Genomic DNA, 22,314 nt, shown 5'->3' with positions numbered 1-22,314 from the left:
ATAGCTGCAAGAATCTCCCAGTGTTTACTTGCAAAGTGGGTCAAATGTGTCGGTTCTGATTGTTTAAGCAGTGGCTGATTTTTAACTGCTCATTTAACATCTGCAGAATTATCTATTTAGGTAATGTTGGCTTATTTACACTGATGGTGCTTGACGTGCACGGCCTCTGAAAACCAGAATCTTTTATTGCAAAAGACTGAAAACTCAAGTGCAGACAGCTGCTAGAATCTGACATTCATTAAACTGTCGCTGGCTAGAAAAACAGAAATCTGCTTTCTCACCTTTGTCTGAAATTAAGGAAAAACTGTAGGTTTGTAAATAACCTCCTGATTAGAGTTAAAGGTTAAAGAAGGTAGGAATTAAGAGTTTTTGATATCACTTTAAAAAGGTTGTGCTGGCCTTCTGAAGAGGACATGTCTGTGCTAGTGGAAGTTTTTTCTTCATGGAGCGTGCTCTGAACTTTGGTTGACTGTCAGGGATGGAGTAATGAAACACCACCAGACAGATGAATGAATGAAGCGTGCTGGTAGTGGTCAGGGGAATAAAGGAAATTTCTAAATGAAGAGGCACACCCTCGGCTGTGTAGTGCAGCACATTTGCTTTAGGAGTGAGGGAGAATAGAAGGGAAATGCAACACTCACCTCCTTGCTTACTCCTGTCAAGATAGATGGAGACCCTTCTGGCCAGACCTGCGAGCAGGGGGAAAAGGAGCGTATGGAGGAAGGAAGGGAAGATGGAGAAGGGGGGGAGGGGGAGGAGAGCAGGAACGTAACAAAGCAAGCAACAAATTAGCAAGAACCCCCTGTGCATGCTAACCCAAACATCCACACACACCTAACAGAGCTGTAATAGCCATGAAGTGACGGTAGGTACTCCTCGCCACTTCATGGGTATTACTGTACATGCACTCGAAGAGCAGAGGGATGAACAAGGCTGCAGCTTCCCAGCGTGGCATCTCCCAAATGACGAACAGCTGCACGTCAACACCAAAGAGCGGAAGGAGATTTGAGCCGAGCTGCCACCTCTGCATTACAAGCAGCGTCCCCGGCATCCGAACCTGCAGGACGCAGAATCTAAGATCCCTTCACCACAGCGTTAAAAAGCAGGCAGGGTGGAGCTGAGTGTGCATCAGTTTGTTGCTGGTCAATTACAAAAACAACACCTGGAAATGATGAAGGTGCACAATTATATATGGATTCTTATGGAGACTTGTTGCTTCAGAGGTCTTGCTGCCTTGTTCAGCCTCTCTCTCGGGGGGGGGGGGACCCACAAAACAATATCAAAGACCCAGCAAAATAACAAAAAGCCAGACAGTCCACAGAGATGGATCACTGATGAAAAACAGCACAGGAGCGTGTTATTGGACGATGGGAGGGGGGCGGGTTGAGTGAGGACAGGTCCTGCTGGTACTCTTGTGTGTGAGTGTGTGTTTTGTCTGGCAGCATCTCCTTGAGAAATGCTCAGTCTTGTTGCAACTGCCTACAGAGGTAGAGCAGGATTTTGGCAGCGAGAAGACAGACTTGTGTAATATTTCATTGGGTTTTACATTATTAATGCAGCTGAGGCAACGCTAAAAATCGTAAAAATTCTAAACACAGCATTATTGTACTCAATCTGAAAGACGTTCCAAGCAATGGTAATAACTCAGAACTGAATACTGGGCCAGGAGGTGGTGGGTGTGAATGCACCAGGGAAAGCAGAGTCTGCGTGAGATTGCCGAGGTTTCTGAGATCTACTGCCAAGTTCAGTTTTATTTTTTTACATTTTGGAGCACAACAAGCCGAAGCTGGATTCTTCAGTAAAACTTTTTCAAGTGAGGTCTCATCTGAGTGGCTGCTTATATTAAAACTGATGCCTTCACTGGGTTCTGCATACAGACTGCAAAACAGTGGACTGTCACCGACGACACATCCAGGATAACAAGCACACCATTAAATGTTAAAGCCTCAGAGAAAGCGTGGCTGTGGCCCGCTGTGGGAGAGTCCTCCGCGGAGGAAGAGCTTCTCAGCGCGGTTTGTGTCGTGAGAGTCAGGCAGAGACCGGTGTTAGTTAAGTGTGTCTCCTCCCTGCAGGTCCCTGCAGAGCTCTGGTGACTCTGTGGCTCGGTAATGACGGAAACACATATGTGCACATGGCATGAGGTCCACACCTCTGCACAGATATGCAGTCAGGCACTGAATCAGCCAGTCACTCAATCTGACAGCTCTGCTCTGGTTGCTGCCAATTAGCCAAATACGGTGCCGCAGCTCACACGCTCTTATTAAAAAAACCAAAGAAAACCCCATTACATTTGTCTTCTTCTGCGCTCGTGCTAAAGTGCACTATTTTGGGACGGACCAATGAGTGCTACGCAGGTAATCGCTGCATTTATCACACAGGTTATGCTCAGAAACAGTTATTCTTACAGCTGTCACAGTTGCTCCCAAAAACATCCCAGTAGTATCGGCTGAAAAACGCTCGAGGCAGAAATTTAAAGCAGGGGAGAGAGTTAAGGAGAGCGTGCGTAACCTGACACAACACACCGGTGGGTGGAAGTGTCTGACAGGTGTGTACAGTGGGTGCCTGCATCGCATTTGTGAATATCTCCGCCTCGGGAGTTGTGTGTAAGTGTGTCAACACGAAGGTAAACATGGCAGCGGATCCACCAACGTCCACAGTCCCAGTTTTATAACGATCACTAAAGCAATGTGAACAGTCTCACAGGGGAAGAATGAGAAATACCTACCTTCTGCATTTCATGATTGATTATGTGCAGACTTGGAATGTAGGGCCCGCAGTAGGTTAAACAGCCCCCGCCGTTTCAGGTGTGACAGGTATATGTGACGGATGTGGAATGTGTGAGAAGGTGAGGGAGGTGAAGCTGACAGCGGATTTTAAATTAGAGCTGCATTCGTGGACTTAAACCTGCCGCCGACGGCAGCAGAAACAACACAAATGCAAAAGTATGGAAATAAAGTTTCAGCTGTGTCATTTTTCATTTAGCATTTGTGTGAAATTGGTTATTTTTAAAGCAGCTTGCGACAAACTCTCCCGGACTTCCAGTGATGGTGAAGTGGTCTGCCCTGACTGCTGCCCCTCAAATCTGACATTTTTAGTGATTTGAACAGCTCTGTGGGATGAGCACATCTTTTTAAAGCACACGTGCGGTAATTAAAACCGAAGCTGTGCGAGTGAGTGTTTACTGCTGGGTTTGATGGGGTCTGGGTCATCGGTGCCACCTTTTATTCAGAGATGAATTTCTGAGGTTTAAAACACCAAACACACTGCAAAGAAAAAGAAAATCTACCTTCAGGTTCAGTGCTGTGTGACTTTAGTCCAGTATGTGGTGGACCTTTTCTTTTATTCATCTAAAACCTGAGCTGTATTTAATTTAAAAAGATATAAGTGTGAACGTAACCTTAACCTACTTTATTAGATTTACTTCTACTGTAATTGTCAGCTGTGGCTGTATCGTTTCAGCAAAACTTCATTTTTTCTCTTAGTTTTTTTGTCATTATTTTAGTTTTAGGAGAAAAACAAACTCCTCTCAGACCTTCTCTGTAGATGGAGCAATGAGGAAGTATGACTGGGATGCTTTGGGACAGTTTGTGGTTTTGGAGTATGGGTGGGAGTGCGGATGGGTTGGTGACACAGTAATAAGGAGCATTGGTCTTTACTGTGGGTGCTGATGGAGGGCTGACCTCGGGTAGTGGGCAGCATATCGGAGAGACCCTGCCACGCCGTCACCATCTCCGGATTCTTCTGGTCAGCAAAGTTCTTCCAGATCCGTAGCGCTCCATCATCTGGAGAGAGGAGAGAGAGGGAAAGATACAGAGTAAGAGAGAGAGCCAGGAAGAAAAACGCAGCGTGGTGTAAACGCTGAGGCTGGACGGAGCTGCAAAGACACCAGCATCCTGTTTGTAATCTTAATGGACTTTAAAGTGTTGAACTGCGTTGATGAAAACCCTGAACCACGACTCTTTCACACACACTGTGTCTTGACTGTGAACACACACTCCTCAAAAGAAGATGGAGAGTGTGTAACGCCGAGCGGCATCCTGAAAGGCTCTGTGCCTGTGAGCATCTCATCAGAAAGAAACAACGAGGCAGGAATCTAACCTCAAAAACCTCTGCGGCTGAAACACGGCGAAGACACCGAGCCCAACATAAAACACGTCCGTGCACTCTTATGAGGAAGCTATTACAGGCCATAAAAGTCTCCACTTGATTTACAGCCTGCGTTTTACTTTTTTTAATGCTGATTCTTTTTTATAACTAATGTCCTGCCCTGCTATCCTTCAGAGCATGAGTGATGGGGAAAAGCTGAATAAGTGCACATTACTTTTTGATGAGATGGAATTTAGATTTATCAATACTGAAGCCTTTTATCAAAGTTTCTTAGCTTAATTTAACACAAGGAAGACCAAACAAAATAAATGTGTTTGTATTTTAATGTCGAGTTGTTTTCTCCGGTTCCTGTGGGTGATGAAGATAAAGCCACGGAGGGTAATTGCTTTCTTCTTTTGATGAATGATGATGACTACACATGAGTGCTCCGTGTGTGTGTAACAGTCAAGTGTTTAAGGCTTGTTGCTGCTACAAATAAGCCTCTCTGCGATTTCTGCTGTTGCCAGTGGGCGTGGACATTTGCGTTGGTAACTTGGATGCACTTGTGCATCTGAACTCACACTTGTGTGTGTGTGTGTGTGTGTGTGTGTCTGTGTTAGAAACCTGTTGCGGTGAGCAGCAGTGAGCAGTCGTGTCCGTTCAGGTACTCCATGGACGTGATGCGAGTATAACGAGGGTTTCCGTTGTAGAAGTAGTCCAGTCTCTCGCCCTTCTCCCAGTCCCAAAAGCTAAAACACACACACACACACACACACACACACACACACACTCATTAGATGACAATATGATCTGTTTAACCTTTTAACTGAATGTGTGGCAGTCTCTGACCAGATGCTGTCCTTGTCAGCCACAGCGATGCAGGTGTTGAAGGGGTGGAACTTGACCACTGACGGCACTCCAGGGTTGCGGTTGATGAATATTTGATCATCCAGACGAGAAATACCTGAAACAGAGGAGAAAATCCAAAAGTGGGTATGAAAGGATGATGGATTCATCCAAACCGGAGGTTTGTTTCCTGATGCAGGTTAAGGTAAGTGGCACGCAGATGGGTGAACAACCCGTCTGCTGGCACACCTAACCCACGCCTGCAGCTGCAACCTTACAGCAAAGAAGTTGTAGTTTGACAAGAGATGGATTTGTAACGAGGGCAAGCTCAAATCCCCAGTACTGCCAACCTGAACACTCAATCTTCTACAGTAAGATGAATGAATAAAATGTAGTCTGTCCCTGCTTCCTCGTGCCGTTGGCTGGATCAGGGAGCCTACAGCTATTCAGTACCGACTACTACTACGATACTTGGGTAGCTTTCCTGCCACCTGAGTAGCATTTAGGACAGAGTTTATGACAAACCGTTGGGCTCTAGATAGTAATTTTTGTACATATTGAGTAGTCTAGTTTTCACTGTGATTTCATTTCTACATAGTGACTTATCTCTTTTGGCCTTGGCTCTCCATGAAGCTTTTTTTTTTTAAACTTCTAAAATGGAAAAACCCCCAAAACGAACTGAAACTGTTAACAGCTCGATTCCTGCCATCTTATTTCCAGTTTTGTATCCCAGAGATCAGCGTGTGGTTTTTAACACATGAACTACAAAAAGATTTCTCAAATTCTGCCGCTGATCAAATCAAAAGCATTTTAATATAAAACAGAGGAACAAAATAACATAAGAGCTACAATAAAAAGGTTTATTTAAAGGTCCATTAGCAGTGCACACTTACTTAAACTGACTAACAGGTTTTGTCATGTCCAAGAATACCGAAGACACCAGCTGAGGGCCTCAGGACTCACTCAGTGGTACATTACTGAGTTTTGTGTTCGTGCAAATTATTATTTTGTCCTCTAAGTTTCTTAAACACACTAATGCAGTTCATATTTCCATGCTCTGTCAGCAGATTAAAAAGAAATGTTCAAAGAATTACAGTTTAATTACTAGTTTTTAATTGTATAGGATAATAAAGGTACACTCGGCGCAATAATGTGGCTCACTGACACATTTCTAATAGCTTTTGGAAAAAGAGAAATTTATGCTTCATGAGGTTTTGGATCATAGGCTGTATAAATGGACTGGGTCTCATATACTCTACCTGAAAAGTGTGAACAACAAGTGAGAGGTTGATCTGACTGAGAAACGGAGGACAGCTACACTTTCATCAGTCAGGCCCACCATACAGCACACACTGCTTTATCACCTTTTTACCTCTGAATGGCTCCGTCATTTACCAAATCACCATGATACTGTATTCAATTTGACATGAAAATAAAGGCACAGATCATAAAATCAACTCAAGTGATAAGTAGGGTCATTTTCTCACTGACTTTTATACAATCAGACTTCTTTTAGCAACCAGAGGAGTCGCCCTCTGCTGGCCACTGGAAAGACTGCAGGTTTTAGCCACTTAACTCTATTTTATTTAACTTTATTTATTTTAAAACATACAGTCTATGCTTTGGATACACATATTAAATACTGGGCTGTACTATTGCTTGATGAACATAATTAAATATGGAATGGGGGCCGAGATTCCCAACACAACACAAAGGTCAAGTATGATCTGAACTTTATACATTTAACAGTAGTACTTAAAATAATAATTTAAAGACCAGCACTTGGTTTTTAAAGTATTTGTATGTAGATGCTATAGGGTTATAAGGGTATATAAGTTAAAACAAAAAGCAAATAAAGTTTCTTGGAAGACATTTTTAGAAGTAGAACATGTGGAATAAAGGAAAAAAAGGACAAAGCATAGCCTGGCCATCGACAGCAAGACCTGAGGCAAAGTACGAGAACGGAGCAAAACATGAAACGGTCTGCGGTGGAAGAGCCGAGGCAAGAAAACAGTGGAGTTGTGTACCCCACTGGCAGGTTTCACTGCGAGTAAAAACACGTTGATAAATCTGATGACTTGACTGCCTCACTATATGTTGTCATGGCAACAACACATGCCGGCTGCCAACCCCGTCCTTGGCTACATGAACTCACTCCCGAGACCGCCGTAACGAGATGAAGAAGAATGAAGGGGGATGGATGGAGCTGTGATGGAGGAAAATGTAGTTGGAGGGAGACGCTGCGGAGGCCTGTGGTTAAAAGCCGGGCGAGATCATCAGCACGACTTGCTTTATGTGCATGAAGTGTGACATCACAGTAGATAAAGAGCGACTGTAAAAACAGAGTACACCTCAGAAGTGCAAAGTGAAGTGGGCAGACTTTGTACCAACAAAAAAAAAAAACAGTACAAGTCAAATCAGGTTCACAGGCTACAGAACATCCTTTGTTCTCTGCTCTCTTTGCTGGCTTTGCTGCCTCATTCTTAACTCCTCCATCTTCCTCCATCGCACCCTCCCCCTCCTCCTCCCTCCTCCTCCCTCCTTCCTCTCGCCTTGGTTCTCTCTGGAGGGATTCGACTGAATGAGGGCAACCCTACTACTTCTCTCTTTCAGAAAACTGCGAGGGGAATTCAATGATTTAACGAGAACGGGATAGACGTGTGCGTGAGCAAGCCTCAGCTCTGACGCCAATCGCCTCGTGACTGTGTGTGTGTGTTTGTGTATGCATGTGTGGAGGGGGCTGCCGGTGACGTCGGGGGTGTTAGTTATTCTGTTTGAGAGCTGCTCAAACTTCACCCGGGGAGTCTGTGTGTATGCTGGCACTGGAGCCTCTTTAATGTGCGAGTGCATGTGAGGGGAGACCTGTGACTCACAAAGAGGACGTCTCCTGCTGCGAACTGATTTCAATCAATCCTTCCATCCCTGCGAATCATTTGCAAACTTGCTCACCTAAAATTTTTGATGCATCTTGATGTTTTTCGGGGACAGTCTGGATTTCACCCAAGTTAGCCTCATTAGGGCTCCGTAAATAGTCAATTAGACACGACTGTCAGTCACTAGTAACAGTTTAACCAACTAACATAGGGACTATTTTGTCCTTGGGTATTATATTACCAATGAACCTTTGTTAGAAAAACAAAAACAACTTCCATAAACGGCCACTTTATGCAGATGTGATAGAAAGTGATAGAAACTACAGCTGTGCAGCAATGACCTGATGCTAAAACACAGCAGATGAAAGAAGTTGGTGCCAAGTTAAGAAAGTATCAAGTAATCCTTCACTAAATGAAGAAGTGAAACACCGTTTTTTTAAACATCTGCAGTGTTTCAACAAGCGAGGAGGAGGTGAAAACGAAGCCTTGTTCCTTTGTGAGATTACGACCTCGGCTGCCAGTTGATTTTAGAAATTCTGACCCTATTTACAGTGAAACAGATGATAAAGCAGGACATACTTTAGTGCAGGCCGACCTTCTGACTGTGATGATTTACTCAGTCTAGGTGCACTTTCTCTCTCCTCTGCTCTTTCATCATATGCACCTGAGCCCATCCCTACAAGTCCTCTCAAAATGAAAATCAAGCTTCCCAACAATCAGTAATGTGTGTGAAAACAAACACGGACAGACAAAGTGAGGCTGAAAGAAAAAAAAAAAACTGCTTTTTGAACACAAAAACATGAACCTGGTGAGAATGGCAGAATAATAATCACCTCCTGGCAGAGAAACGGAGGAAACAAAGACCAGCCGACAGGGAAAAGTGCCGCTGGAGGCTCTGTCTGTTTTTATCTTTTTGGACAGTCTGGATTTCACCCAGATCCTGCTCTCATTAAGGCTCCATAAACATTCAATTAAACATGGCTCTGTTAGAAGCTAAGTACTCGAGTGAAGTGACCGCAGAGCTTGTGTATGTCGTATGCTTCCTAACCAAAGTCACTCTACCTTTCAAAAGAGGAATCATTTAATGCGATACTGAATATGATGAAAACCAGGGAAGAGATTTTAAAAATTAATTTAATTCCAGTAATATCTGTTCATTTCATTTGAACATCTCCCCAATGAAAATCCTCCCCAGGACATTAAGTGTCTAAACTAAGAAAGACTATTCTTTCTTCCAGGCAGCGACGTGAAATATAAATGTGTTTGGAAGAAGTTAGAAGAAGAAGAAGCTCTTTTGTGCGCATTACTGACCTCTTTGTATGATGCTTCGACTCTGCCTTCTTACGCGAGCATTTCTCAGAAACCTCCACTGACGCTCCAACCTCACCTGACTCTCCAGGTCGTGCTCCTCGGGGATCTGCGAGATTGCATAAAAGAAAAGACAGAGAGAGAGAAAAAGAGATTTACAACTGCTCTCCCCATCTGGAACATTTCTAAAATGATAAGCAAACAAACGAATAAAAAATTCAGAGGGACAATATCGAATTACTGCCGCAATAAATCCATTTTTATTGAGCCTTGAACATTGACACTTTTGCTGAGAGTACATTTAAAATTTCAAAGTTGAAAACTTAATTAAATCCTGTTGTGCTCTCCCCCACGTTCAGAGACCACTGCACCAAATAACAAATGAAACCATTATAATCCCTTCTTCGCTGATACAGCCTGGACTCTTCTCTGGATGATGGTTACTATCAATGAAAAAACAAAAACACAACCTCCCAACAGACCAGTGAGTTTCTGTTCTGAGTAAAATTTAAAGAAAAAGAACAATTTTGTATAATTTCCACACCTGACGTTTTTACTTCCATCAAGTTGAATTAATGAAAATTACAAGATGGAGTTTAATTTGCATTGAGGTAGATTTTCTAGAATATTGCAGAAGCAATATCGTCACTTGAAATATTAATATCAACCCTCTTTTCAGTTAGATTTGTTTACTTAACAGCTACTGTAGTTAGCAAAGGCTCAACATTTTAGGTTTGTGTGCCAGATGATTAATGTAGCTCAATGATGATGCTATCTGTATGTCAGCAAGCTTCTGTAGTTACGTGGGACACACAAAAAGCCACAGGAGTTCACAATGTTAATTATTTTAGCAGCCAACTTATCTACTGAAAATCTAATATTAGCAACCCACTAGCACAGCTATCTAGCCAAGGGTAAAAATACTACATTTTAGTGTATCCAAAGATGATTTAGTCCTCATGTCTACGCTCTTATAAAGATAATCTTACAGTAATAAATTAATTCTTAACTAGAATTTGCAGTTCCTGGAAAAATTGCAGTTGGATTGTTGATACTGTGGCTGGTTGTTGGTGTCAGTAAAAAGTAGGAGGTAAATAGCTTGTTGTGTACCTAATAAAGTGACAGACATTGTAAAATTGATGTGTGTTTATGTTACCCATACTGTTACTACTACTCAGATTTGTCTCTGAGATGAATGCATTTAATAATGCTAACTAAGTTTGCATTAGCTGCTAGTTTAGCACTCAACCTCTTGTTCAGATATGGTCTCTGCAGACTAATAAAAAACATGCTAATATTGATGGTTCAGTTCAATTCAGTTTTATTTATACAGCGCCAAATCACAACAACAGTCGCCTCAAGGTGCTTTATATTGTAAGGTAGACCCTACAATAATACGTACAGAGAAAAACCCAACAGTCATATGACCCACTATGAGCAAGCACTTTGGCGACAGTGGGAAGGAAAAACTCCCTTTTAACAGGAAGAAACCTCCGGCAGAACCAGGCTCAGGGAGGGGCGGGGCCATCTGCTGCGACCGGTTGGGGTGAGAGAAGGAAGACAGGATAAAGACATGTACATAACCTACTGGTTTCAGCACGCTGTAGAAACCAGTAGGTTATGTCACAGTGGCTACCCCCATCCATCTTTTATTTACAGAGTATGTATTTCCTTCTCATGTTGGCAGGACGCAGGGCCCTGTCAGTATAGCGAGCTTTAGAGATGCAAATGTTCCAGTGAGGCCACTAACACATGGACGAGATTATTATAAACCTTTTGATTGATTCATAGTTTCTTAAATGTTACGACTTTCCTTTGAGAATCTGTGCTCATTCCCATAAAGTTCTTCAACTTCACAGTGAAGCCTGAATCGCCTCGGTGCAACAATGTTAAGGGACGTTCATGCGATTACCAAGATAATGAGTCCAGGTATCAAGTTCACTTTATGTAATCACATCTCATCACATCTATTGAGCAGTGGGACAATATTAAAAGTATTAACTTTATTAAGTCTTATGTAACAAAATGGGCCCCACAGACTTTGTGCCCACTTTATTTTAAGGGAACAGAATCACTTTTTTTTTTTTTTTTTTTAAAACAGGACATTAAATATGCAGAGTTTAATATAAAGCAAGTCTGTGTCATTCTTCAGCGACATGAATTAAAGTCATAAATTAAACGTTAACTGCGCGGCTGTGAATAAACAACAGAGGAAAACTGTAAATGTATGTGTGTGGTTTTAAATGTCGGGTGCCAGCGTGTGCTTATGAAGCACATTTCTACAGCAAGGCCTCCCACGCCACCTGAATGCTAAACAGTCCCCACCCCACCCACCCACAAAGTTATAGTACCATGTGACCACACTACTACTGTTCCTGCAATGTCCTCGCCTGGTGTGTGTTGCTTTTGGAGAAATAAAACACACATAATGTAACACCTCACAGCGAATAAACAGATTTGTGTCTGTGAGAAAGATGTTGTATGTAGCGTGTGTTCAGTCACATCATTCATATACAGTGTCTCTAGGGTTTTATGGTTTCTCAGAGGAGGCAGATTTAGAAGTCTGATGTCGACCTGTGTGGAAATTGCTGGCTGATGCTGTCGTTGCAAGGGTTGGGATCCTGCAGCGTGTCAGCTGCTAATGTAACGTATAATGAGACCCTGAGGAGAAAAATGTGTGTGAGACACTCTTACAATCTCCACACAGCTCTGCACGCTGTGCATATACAGTAAAATCAACAGTGTGTAGTGTACAGTAAGGCCAAAGTATGTGGACAGCCAAACAGGCTGTGTGTATGTAGCGGACAAACAACAGTCAGCAGCTACCTGTGATTTCAGACCCATAAACTGTACAAAAAAGATGGATGCAACCACTGTGAGGGCTTCTGCATTTTGTCTAGTTAGCATTTTGGCCACCTCCATGTTAGTGTTTTGGTCTAATAGTGACCATACTGAGATGAAAGGATGGCGCTTGGTTAACAAAGTGCATCCATCACTTAGGTAACAAATTACTAGAATTGACCTCAACCAAAACTGAAGCACAAACCTCTCAGATGGTCCAAACAGTAAACCATATTATTTGTCAGAAGTTAGCACAAACATGGCAGAGGATGCCTGTAGAGCTGAAGCCTGGCAGAAACCCAGTGGCTATAGCCCCTCTCAATTAAAAACCAAAACTTTGCTTTTGGATACAAATGGTGGACATTTTAACAGTTTATGGTGACTGGCTCACTTTTGGAGCCAGCTTCAGAGGACAGTTACAGGTACTGTAGTTTTCGGCACCATCACCTTAACCTCATTTTTCAGCCCTTGAGGTTTCACACGTTTACTACTCATTGACATTTAGCATCGCATCTTGGGACTGTTGAGCTGTGCGATGCGATGAACACTACTTTTTAAACTTCAAATCTGTACAGTTTAATTGTTTGGGGCTATGCCAGATGAAAGATGACCAGCTTGAACAAATTGTTGTGATAGTGTTGGCTGTGTCTCCAAAATGATGGTCCTATTTCTCTCAGTGGTTCAAAGCTGGATGTATAAAAATCTTTCAATCCAAGATGGACTGAGACATATTTCAGGAATGCTGCCTTAATGTCGACTAATCTGGCAAACTTTCATATGGTGCCACTAGTTTTGACGGCACATGGTGACATGGCCGTTGAAAGATTTCCCAAAATTCAGCGAATGATCAGAAAACAAATGAAGCAGCCACGTTACCAACGCTACAGTTTCTCCACAGCAGAGATTAAAGTGGTGCATTTTTGCCTTTACAAATTTTGCTACTGAGGCTCAAAGCTGGTTACAGATAGAAAGCGACACTTGGTATAAATATGGTGTTCAGTCCTGGACTACAGAAGTCTGGGAGGCTCAAAAATGCTAGAAAAAATAGCTACTTAAAGTCCCTCCTTTCCCCTTTCGTCGCACTTTTTAAAGTTTCATAACTGCTCAGTGAAATGTTGTTGGTGTTTGCTAACAAGTCAGCCACTCTAGGTCTACACGCCTGAGGCCTAGCTGAAACTCGTGATCACAAAATGACTTAAATAAAATTAAAATGAACTGGAAATGTTTTTAGGTTTTAGTCTCTGCCGATTTTATCACAACCTGACCTAGAGTTATTAATGCTGTCTTATAACTGTAAGCCCTCAAAAAGTTCTGTATTTGTGTTACCATCATCCATGATTTCTGAAAAATATGCCCCTGGGAAAAAAAAACATATATTAATATAATTAGGAAAAATAACACTGACATTAAAAGTGATGACTAATAAAATAAGAATAAAACACTTCAAGACAAAAAATAAGGTCAGCTGGTTCTAAACTGCCCGTGGGTGTGACTGTGTGAGTGGTTGTCTGTCTCTCTGTGGCGACCTGTCCTGGATGCACCCTGCGACTGCTGGGAAAGGCTCCACCGAGACCCTGAACTGGACAAGTGTCAGAATAAAGATGGATTTCAGACAAAGCTAGAGTCCGAGAATACAAATATGAAGCTGGTTATGAGGATAAAAAGTCCACATGGAGCTGTGCATGTAACCACGGCTCTTTGCTTCTCAAACAATATGAACCTGAAGCAGAGGACGTCTCTTCTGTCTCTCGTGTGAGGAGTCTTCAGCGTCCTTGCTTCTCACAGATGTGTGGAGAAACACAAATATACACATTCTTGTGCTGCTGACACAGTGATATGATAACCTGTCTGCAGACTTTAAGACACACACACACGGCTTTGTAATGGAGTTAAGTTTTATGACAGCACTCAAAATTTTGCCAACACAGCGTTATGATTTGCGGCAAAACTCCCCTTTACTCCTCCTCCTCCATCTACTCTGTGAGCTCGTTCACTCGCCTTCACATCCAGTCATCTCTCTGCTTTTTATCAGCCTTTGTTGCCACTCCTGGCCCCGTATTTCTTTCATCCTATTCATCCCACCACCATGCTCTTCATATTGAGTTTTCTTTCACTTTTAGCATCTCTGTTTTCCTCCTCGCCCACCTCTATTTGCCCCTCAGTGTCTGCTTTCCTTTTCAAATATTTTACTTTCATCATCTTTTATTTTTTCTTCCAGTTCTCTCTTTCCTGTCCTCCACTTTCCCCCCTAAAACATCTTACATGTTTTGTAAATATTTGATTTTACTAATATCTTCTTTCTATATCAGCCATGAGCAAAAACGACCCCCCATTATTTTCCATGCACTTTGCAAAGTTTCCATTTTCTCCTCTGTTTGACCCTGACTCTCTCTCTTTTTTTAAATATCGCTTTTCTTCCTGTTTAACCTACAAAAATGTGCTGACACTGTTTGCCTTTTTTCCTGGAAAAGACGACACATTCAGGCCGTTTAAACACGCGTTAGTTTGATTTAATATTAAAGAATTTCGGTGTTACTACTGTGCCGGGTGAAAGCACTTCTCTTAATCTTAAGTTTCACTCAGGAGGATGTTACATTATGGAGCTCATTATTCAGCAAAGCCATCTCGTACAAACAGCAGGTACTTTCTCTCTCACTGTGATCGGTCCCCACCCTGCTGTTTTCCATAGGACTTCATTACTTTTTAAAATAAATCCTATAACACAGAGTTTATGTCCTTAGACAGCTCAATCTGTCCTCAAACTGCTGCAAAAAAGCACGATAAACACGCACCGCTGACACCAATTCACATAAATGTGTGTAAACAGAAAATTATCTGCCATATTGTGCTGCTTTGTTGCTTAGCAACTGACTTAAGCTGATTTTAAAGTGGTAGATTGCTTAGCAGTGGAATATGGAGGAAGATGAGAAAACATTTCTAAGTTCTTGATTTGAAAATATGGCGATGTCCTTTCTCCTTTTAAAGGTGCACTATGCAGCATTTTCCCTGTATTAAAACCATTTTTTATTGTCAGTGTGTGAAGGCGACTGAGGTCTTCCCCGACTCTCTCGTCGCCTCTAAAGGGGAGTTCCTGGGTGAAAAAACTGCTCGCAATCTGAAGAGTCAGTTAAACTTCTGTCACCATCGAGGCGAGCGATTGGAGTGACTACTAATTAGAGAGCACTGATAGTCACTCCATTATTGATATGACAGGGTGGTAAATGTATTAGAGGGTTACACAGGCTGCCAGAGCCCGCCATGTACACTAGAGACCAACCATCAGCGGCAAAGCGATGTGCGATGAGCCAGCCTTTTGTGGGAGAGTAAGCAGGCTGACCAGTTTGACATCTGAGGAACACAAATGATGACACTGACCTTCATGACAGGCTGAGCAAAATACTTGGCGCTCCAGTCGCACAAGCCTGTCTGGAGGGCCGGACTGATGTAGTTCCTGTGACCACCTGGTTCATCGCTGTCTTCAGCTGCCTAAAGAAAAATACAAAAAAGAAAAAAAAAACTGTGATTTAAAGATTTAAACGAAGCGGAGAGAGAGACAGGACAAGTGTGACTAGCAGCAGCACGGCAGGTTTATCTTTCTCTACCTGCTCGGGTCCCTTGTCAAACATTTTGCGTGTGCGGGTAAACTGGTGTGAGTGGGGCGCCTGTCCTCCCAGTGTTGGGGTATAGGGCGGTCGCGTGGCCGGCTGCTCCCTTGTGGGGGGTTTGGGAACGTCGTTGGTCAGACTGGAGCTGCTGGTGCTGGGCATAGGCGGAGAACCACTGAAGGAAAAGAAGACAAGAGGATTAAGGGGTCAGTTTAGGAATGCACATTTTATGTGCTTTTATTTTTAAATTAGCAGCTGTGCTACATCTAAATGTAACACAGCTGCTAAATCTAACATCACTTCTTCTGTGTTGTCTAAAGGACAGCTGCTTTTTCACTCATCTGCAGTCCTCCTCTCACTACTTGCACATCTGTTTCTTTAATGCATGGGGGATCTCCTCTAGTATGCAAAAAATACGACTCTTAAACTTGAATCGTATTAAAGGACAAAGTCAAATCCTGCAAGTAGAGCCGGCTGTGAATGAAGGTTGTCTTAATGTAGCCAAAACTCCCTCAGACACCTCGGGACGTTATGGTCGAACCTCAGGGCCTCTTATGGGACACAGCCTCGCTTCTCCCGACCTGATGAGCCACTTTCAGGCTTGGACAGTACTGAGTTTCCCAGACTGTTAAACCCAGCTGCTGCTGCTCCTGAGAAATTTTGGTCAGTCTGACCCAGAAGCTGATGATTTGCTTTCTGCACAGGTTTGAGATAATGGTGAAACTGCAGATGCGCACATTAAAGTGGTGAGAAGTGAACTTTCAGGTTGTGTAATATGACAGCAGCTCTGGATTTGCTGCAGAGGCCTAACGCGAGATGACCATGAAGGGGTTTGCAAAGCTAAAAGTTCTGAATTAAAGGGTGGAATCTTTCCTCTAATGCACATAGAAAACTATTTACCATGACAGAAGGGTGTTGGACACACAAACAAGCAAACTGGGAAATTATTCAGTCGTGAAATCAATTTGCTCATGGATAATATTTCAATTTTAAAATGTTGATAATTATTTTTCTTCTGAATCTACACTTAATTTTGCTTGATTTTTATATTTTATCCTGGTTCATGCACCATGCATATAATTCAATATAAATTTTAAAGTAACATTTGGCCAGAATCCCCTTCGCCTGCTACAAATGACGCACATTGTGATGATTAAATGCAAGTCTTTTTTGCCTAACACATGATTCAAATGCTCTGGGGTTTCCGTTTAATGAGTTTTCGGTGTGTCACGGAGTTCATGCATGTGTGAGCTCCATCCTCACCCAGCCTGGTGTATGTGCGTGCCCTTGCTGGTGGGGCTGGCCGGGGCCGACTGGGTGAGCGATCCTGAGTCCAGGATCCTCTGAGGTCTGGCATTCATCGTAGCCTGAGGAAGAAAAAAAAAAGTCTGTTTATTCTTGTTTCTGCTGACGATCACATTTAGATTCACAGTTTAAAATTTTGATATTTCTTATCAGATATTTCAAAAGCTTTCAGAGAGAAATATGCAGAAGTGTCTAGATCAGAAGCAAACCCAAAATCTGGATAATCTTCCTGCTGTAACTGCATAAAAAGTGCAGCACTTCACAAAGTTTGCTAAATTTCCACAGGTTTATCCCATTAAGTGAGCAGGTAATATAACCTCTTCATTGTGAGTCGTCTAATGGCTGCACACGAGGGAGGGGCAAACTTAATAAAGACAATAGAGGCAAAGCATCGCTGATGAATAGCAGAGCTGTTGTTTACTCGAGCCAGGTGGGGAGAGAACTGTGTGCAGCGTAAATCCAGTTAACACAAGCAAACACATTTTACTACCTTTGATTTGATTTCTATGCTAATTGCAAAATTGCAGTGAGCATCTTTTGCTTCTGTGTGCGTCTGAAAGGCTGAGAGCGAGGCAGGAAAGTTTTTAATGCAAAGATCAGGCCCATAAAAACGGCTGCATCTGTGAGGGGGACGAGACATCAGTTATGAGGGTTAGCTGTTGGCGCTTCATTAGGAGGCAAGTCAAATGAAAGAAAACAGCAGTAAAAGCAGCTGAAACAATTATTATGGAAAAAGCCAGATCACTAATGAAAGCAGCTTTTCCACTCATGCACAACAAGATCAATATGATGGGATGGGGCATAAAAGGAAAAGCAGATAAGGAACTAAAGGACGCGCTTATGTCTTTTGCAGAAATTGTGGGGTGGATGTGTGACACAAAGGAGAAGCGCAGATGTTAAGGAGGACAGCGGTAAGCACATAGCTCGTGCAGACAAACAACAGGAAACCTGAACTGTTCACTGTTCAGGTTTGTGCTGCAGAGCTTTCTTACAGCACAAACAAAAGGTCTTTGAAACAAAAAGCATCCGGGCGGAAGAGCGTTTCCACTCAGTGACGTAACATGCTCATGGATTATTCATCAGTGTTTGCTGATCATCAACATGTAGCAAACAAACCAGACGCTAACGCGAGAGAGCACCTGCTTTATTTGCTGACAAGCTTTGCGGAAAATGTGACATGCAAAACTGCAGCTTTAGCGGGAAACTGGGCTGAAACTGGTGCTAGCAGCTGCTCCGCTCCACGTGGGGAAACGGGCTTGTTCTCCGACTTCAACCCACTTCCCCACACTTCCTCTATCATTAATTGGCTGGAAAGCGAGTCAACTGCGCAAACACATTAGTCAGAGGCTGTCGAAGGATACAGCTGTGGAAGCGGATGACAGCTCAGGGAAAGAAAAGAAAGAAAAGTCTGAATAATCCTGTTAAATTATGTAGAGCTTTCTTACTGCTGGAGAAAGCCTCCGACATCGCTGTGACATGTGATGATGAGATCGAACAGCTGAAGGTGATTGAGGGTAATGGAGGGAATTCTTCCATTCAATTGAGGTTTATTTATATAGCGCCAAATCAAAACTACAGTCACCTCCAGGTGCTCTACACTGTAAGGTAAAGACTCCAACAATCACCCGACCCTCGGCGGGAAGGAGAAACTTCCATTTAACAGAACCAGCTCAGGGAGGTGCTGTTATCTGCGGTGTCTGTGGTATATACACATGTGGTGAGAAGTACTCGCATTTAATCCCACAGCAGCCTGAGCCTACAGCAGCATAACTGAGGGAAAGTTCAGGGTCCTTTTTTAATCCAGCCCGAATTTACGCTTTATCAAAAGGTTTTGAGTCTAATCTTAACAAACGAGTACGTCTGTCTCCTGACTGAAAACTGGAGCTGAAAGCTCCGCCTCCCATTCTACTCCAAGTGTAAGCCAGCCAGCAGTCTGAGAGTGAAGCGCTCTGCTGGGCTAATATGGCACATTGGGGCCTGATTTTTCAAGACCTTGTAGATGAGGAGAAACTTTAAATTAAACTGGATTTCACAGTAAACCACTAAAGAGAAGCAGGTAAAGATGATATTTGGGGGTTCATTGAAAACCTTAAGTTCTTAACCATAATCCAACCATCCATCTTCTTCTGCTTATCCAGGGCCAGGTGGCAGAGCCTAAGCAGAGAAGCCCAGACCTCCCACTGCCTGGCCACCTCCTCCAGCTTGTCCGGGAGAACACCAAGGCGTTCCCAGGCCAGCCGAGAGTTATAATCTCTCCAGCGTGTCCTGGGTCTGTCTCGGGGCCTCCTCCCGGTGGGACATGCCCGGAACACCTCAGCCACGAGGCATCCTTATCGGATGCCCAAACCACCTCAACTGGCTGCTTTCGATGTGGAAGAGCAGCGGCTCTACTCTGAGCCCCTCCCGGATGTTCGAACTTCTCACCCTCTCTCTCTTAACCAATAATCTCCTTTCAATACAGGCAAACAACTGGGAGATAAGGGCTGTGTTGGACAGTAAATCTTTGCCATTCAAACATAAAAAATGCTCTGGGTTTGCTTCAGATGGACGTGATCCAACTTTATTAGTGACACATCTGTGAAAACGACTGGACCCTCCTGAATAAAAGAATGACGATATGTTCAAAATGTATATACTATTAAAAATCTCCATGAGGCCCAGCATCAGACAGCAACACTGGACTATAAAAAAAGCATTTAGAGTCTTAATCATCTTGGAAGCAAGTACATTTTAATTAGCTCCTGACCTTGTTTCGCTTTGTTACAAATCAATAACATTTGACATTTAAAATCTTAATTAAAAGAGCCGTTAGCACTTGTGAACTTGAATGAAGGTTCTTGAAATAAGCAGTTGTTGCCGAGCTCTTTGAGAGAGAGGGAAAAATAAAAAAGACTGTTAACGCCACTGTTTAAAATGTGCACTCATGATATCGTTATAGTCCAGAACAATATTTTGCTCCTTCTTCAAATTCCGCATCAAACGCTAAGATCAAATCCTCTTTAATGTCTGTTTTCTATCCTTCTCCTCATTGGAATAAATTACCTTTAAATATTTGGCCGTCATTGTTTTATTTATTTACAAAATACTTTGTTTTTCATCCCAAATCAAAGTACTTGTGCTTATTCCGTTTAAGGTCTTGTTTTTGTTTTTAGTCTTTCTCATCTTTGTTGTGATATTTGTTTTAAATTTTGTACAGTTCTGTTTACCACTTGTTCTAAGAACATTTGTTTGAGTCCTATTTACAAGTAGATGTTACACAGAGATATAATAAATGTATTAATCTATAACAACTTGAAAGGAAGCCATCCTTAGACAATTCAGTTCAATGTTATTTACATACTACAGATACAACATATAATGGTTGAGAAAGCAACAAATTACAAACAAAATCCCAGTGATCAGAGGACCTGAATGAACAATCACTCGGTGATGGTGGAGAAGAAGAACTTTGTGTTAACAGGAAGAAACCCCCAACAGAACCAGGAGTGGGGAGAGAAAACCTTCATCCAAGACCGGCTGAAGGTTGAGGGAAAAGAGACGACTTAAAATTCATGAAAAGGAGCGTCGAGAGACCACGAACAAGGAAAATATGATCTCGCTTTCCAGTTCCTTTCAGTGTTCTCGCTGCAGCTGAGGGCTTTTCACTGAGCTTTTAAGACAACTGCAAAACGAGGAATTACATTACGAGTAACAACACACGACCTCGTTTTTCAGCATCACTCTGAGACAGAATGCTTTTAATTTCGACAAAGCTGCACAGACTGATGGGGCGTCCTACACATTTGTTTAATGTGTGAGTGAAAGGACATATCCTGGCTACTGCAGCCCAACAGATTTATTGGGGACCCGATATTATGATATAATATTAACTATTTGCTGATATCTCAGTATTGGAATTAATAATGGTTGAAATGAAAATTTTAAAAGCAAAGAAAAGAAACAACTTTCAACTTGTGAGGACTCTGCAGCCACAAAGGAAACGAGCAGCTGATCTGAGCAGAGTCAGGATTGGGTAAATGAGTAAATAAATAACTACAAACAAATATATTAGTCAGACTCTGTGGGTTTAAAAATTGAGCCTGTGCAACTCTGTAAAAGTCCTCTTTTTTTTTTTCAATCAAGTCTCAAGTTTACAGCTTAAAAGATTAACATGATTGATGATGATTAACCCCCTAAAGGTGTCGCAAAAGTGTCCTGAGCAGGTGCAGGGCGCGACTGAATCCTGTCTCCTTCCATTCAAGGCGTCTTCCTTGGGATTATAGCATTGCTGAAAATCTGCTTGTTCTCATATGTTGCTTGTCAGGGACCTAATCTTTATAAATATGACACCACTGTTTGTTAAATTGACTTGAGTGTGCAGGTCCACAATAACTCATGCTCCAAAAATGTGTTACGGTGCTGGCAGAAGAAAACGCCTATTGCATTATATTGTTAATCGCGTCCTGTTCTTTGTTTTATTGCAGCTGAGACGGAAGCCTCGATGCAGAGATGCTGCCTGTGTGAAGGTAACAGAGGGAACAATTGGTGTTGGTGGTGGAAAACACAAGAAATCCTGCCCGAGGCTTAGGATGGGTGGTGGAGTATAGTGGTTATTATAGCTCCTTAAGTTACGGCAGCCTCTTTGCTCTGCTCCGCTCTGCCAAGCCTCGGGGAGTCATTGGCCCTTAATTGCATTTGCACAAAAGTAATGGCCTTTCGGAGGAAGCAAATGCCAGTGGGAGGGAGGGGCATGTGTGCTGGAAGCTGATCTTTTTCACTGTATAACCATGAGGTGAAAAAGAACTGATATACGAGGATACAGAGACAAAAAGTCAATTATAATATCCTCATTATAGTAGACTCCAGAAAATGAGATGATACTCAGCTTTAAGAATTACTTATAATGTGGACAGCAGGAAAAGGAAGAAAAGGCTCAAACCTTAAACTCATGCAGCAAGCAAAAGCTGTAAAACTAATTTCCCCGCTCTTTCTTGAATGCTTATCAGTGATACACAGAAGCCTTTTTGAGAAACAATCAGCAACCTGAAGGGCTGAAAAACGAAGCGGATGCAGTTCCTCTAATGGCCACACGAGGGCGGCTCTAAAAGGGAGTCGATCCATTTAGACCATGATAAAAAAGGCCCAACATTACCGCTTTAATTAGACTTTTAACAGCCTGGTACAAAAATTATTTTGGCTACTTTTACCCTTCACAATACTTATTCAGTGGGTATTTTACATTAAATTAAGGCACATTATTATTTATTGGACAAATTCATTAAAAATTCTCCAAAAAGCACCAAAACCACAAACACGGAGTTCAGCGACTCGATTAGTGGCTTCAGCTACCTGTGCGGAGAAAGCACACACACCCAGCACCAATTCACAGGTGTCTTTGTCGATGTTTGTATTCAATCTATGGATGAATATGTTATCCAAGCTTGCAAGAATTAGCTTACCGCTAATTACAA

At 42.5% G+C, this 22,314-nt stretch overlaps 1 protein-coding gene across 6 annotated transcripts in view; it reads right to left on the bottom strand.

The window, feature by feature from the left end:
* rptor (regulatory associated protein of MTOR, complex 1) overlaps nt 1-22,314 on the bottom strand; it is a 188,051-nt gene that overhangs the window by 14,818 nt on the left and 150,919 nt on the right. For 4 of the 6 annotated variants that reach the window (XM_025908055.1, XM_005470097.4, XM_025908057.1 and 1 more), the window contains 8 exons: nt 16,823-16,926; nt 15,557-15,734; nt 15,330-15,440; nt 9,117-9,222; nt 4,936-5,050; nt 4,711-4,835; nt 3,657-3,782; nt 642-689 (listed from right to left, as the gene is read on the bottom strand). In XM_025908055.1, coding sequence (XP_025763840.1) covers nt 642-689; nt 3,657-3,782; nt 4,711-4,835; nt 4,936-5,050; nt 9,117-9,222; nt 15,330-15,440; nt 15,557-15,734; nt 16,823-16,926 — 913 coding nt within the window. The remainder of the gene's footprint in view (nt 1-641; nt 690-3,656; nt 3,783-4,710; nt 4,836-4,935; nt 5,051-9,116; nt 9,223-15,329; nt 15,441-15,556; nt 15,735-16,822; nt 16,927-22,314) is intronic. The other 2 variants (XM_025908056.1, XM_003447979.5) reach the window with 2 other exon arrangements.

The sequence above is a fragment of the Oreochromis niloticus genome, linkage group LG6 (genome assembly GCF_001858045.2).
Source record: "Oreochromis niloticus isolate F11D_XX linkage group LG6, O_niloticus_UMD_NMBU, whole genome shotgun sequence".
NCBI classification, from domain to species: domain Eukaryota; kingdom Metazoa; phylum Chordata; class Actinopteri; order Cichliformes; family Cichlidae; genus Oreochromis; species Oreochromis niloticus.
The sequence above is the reverse complement of the archived record's forward strand: the minus strand, read 5'-3'. Positions and strand labels throughout refer to the sequence as shown.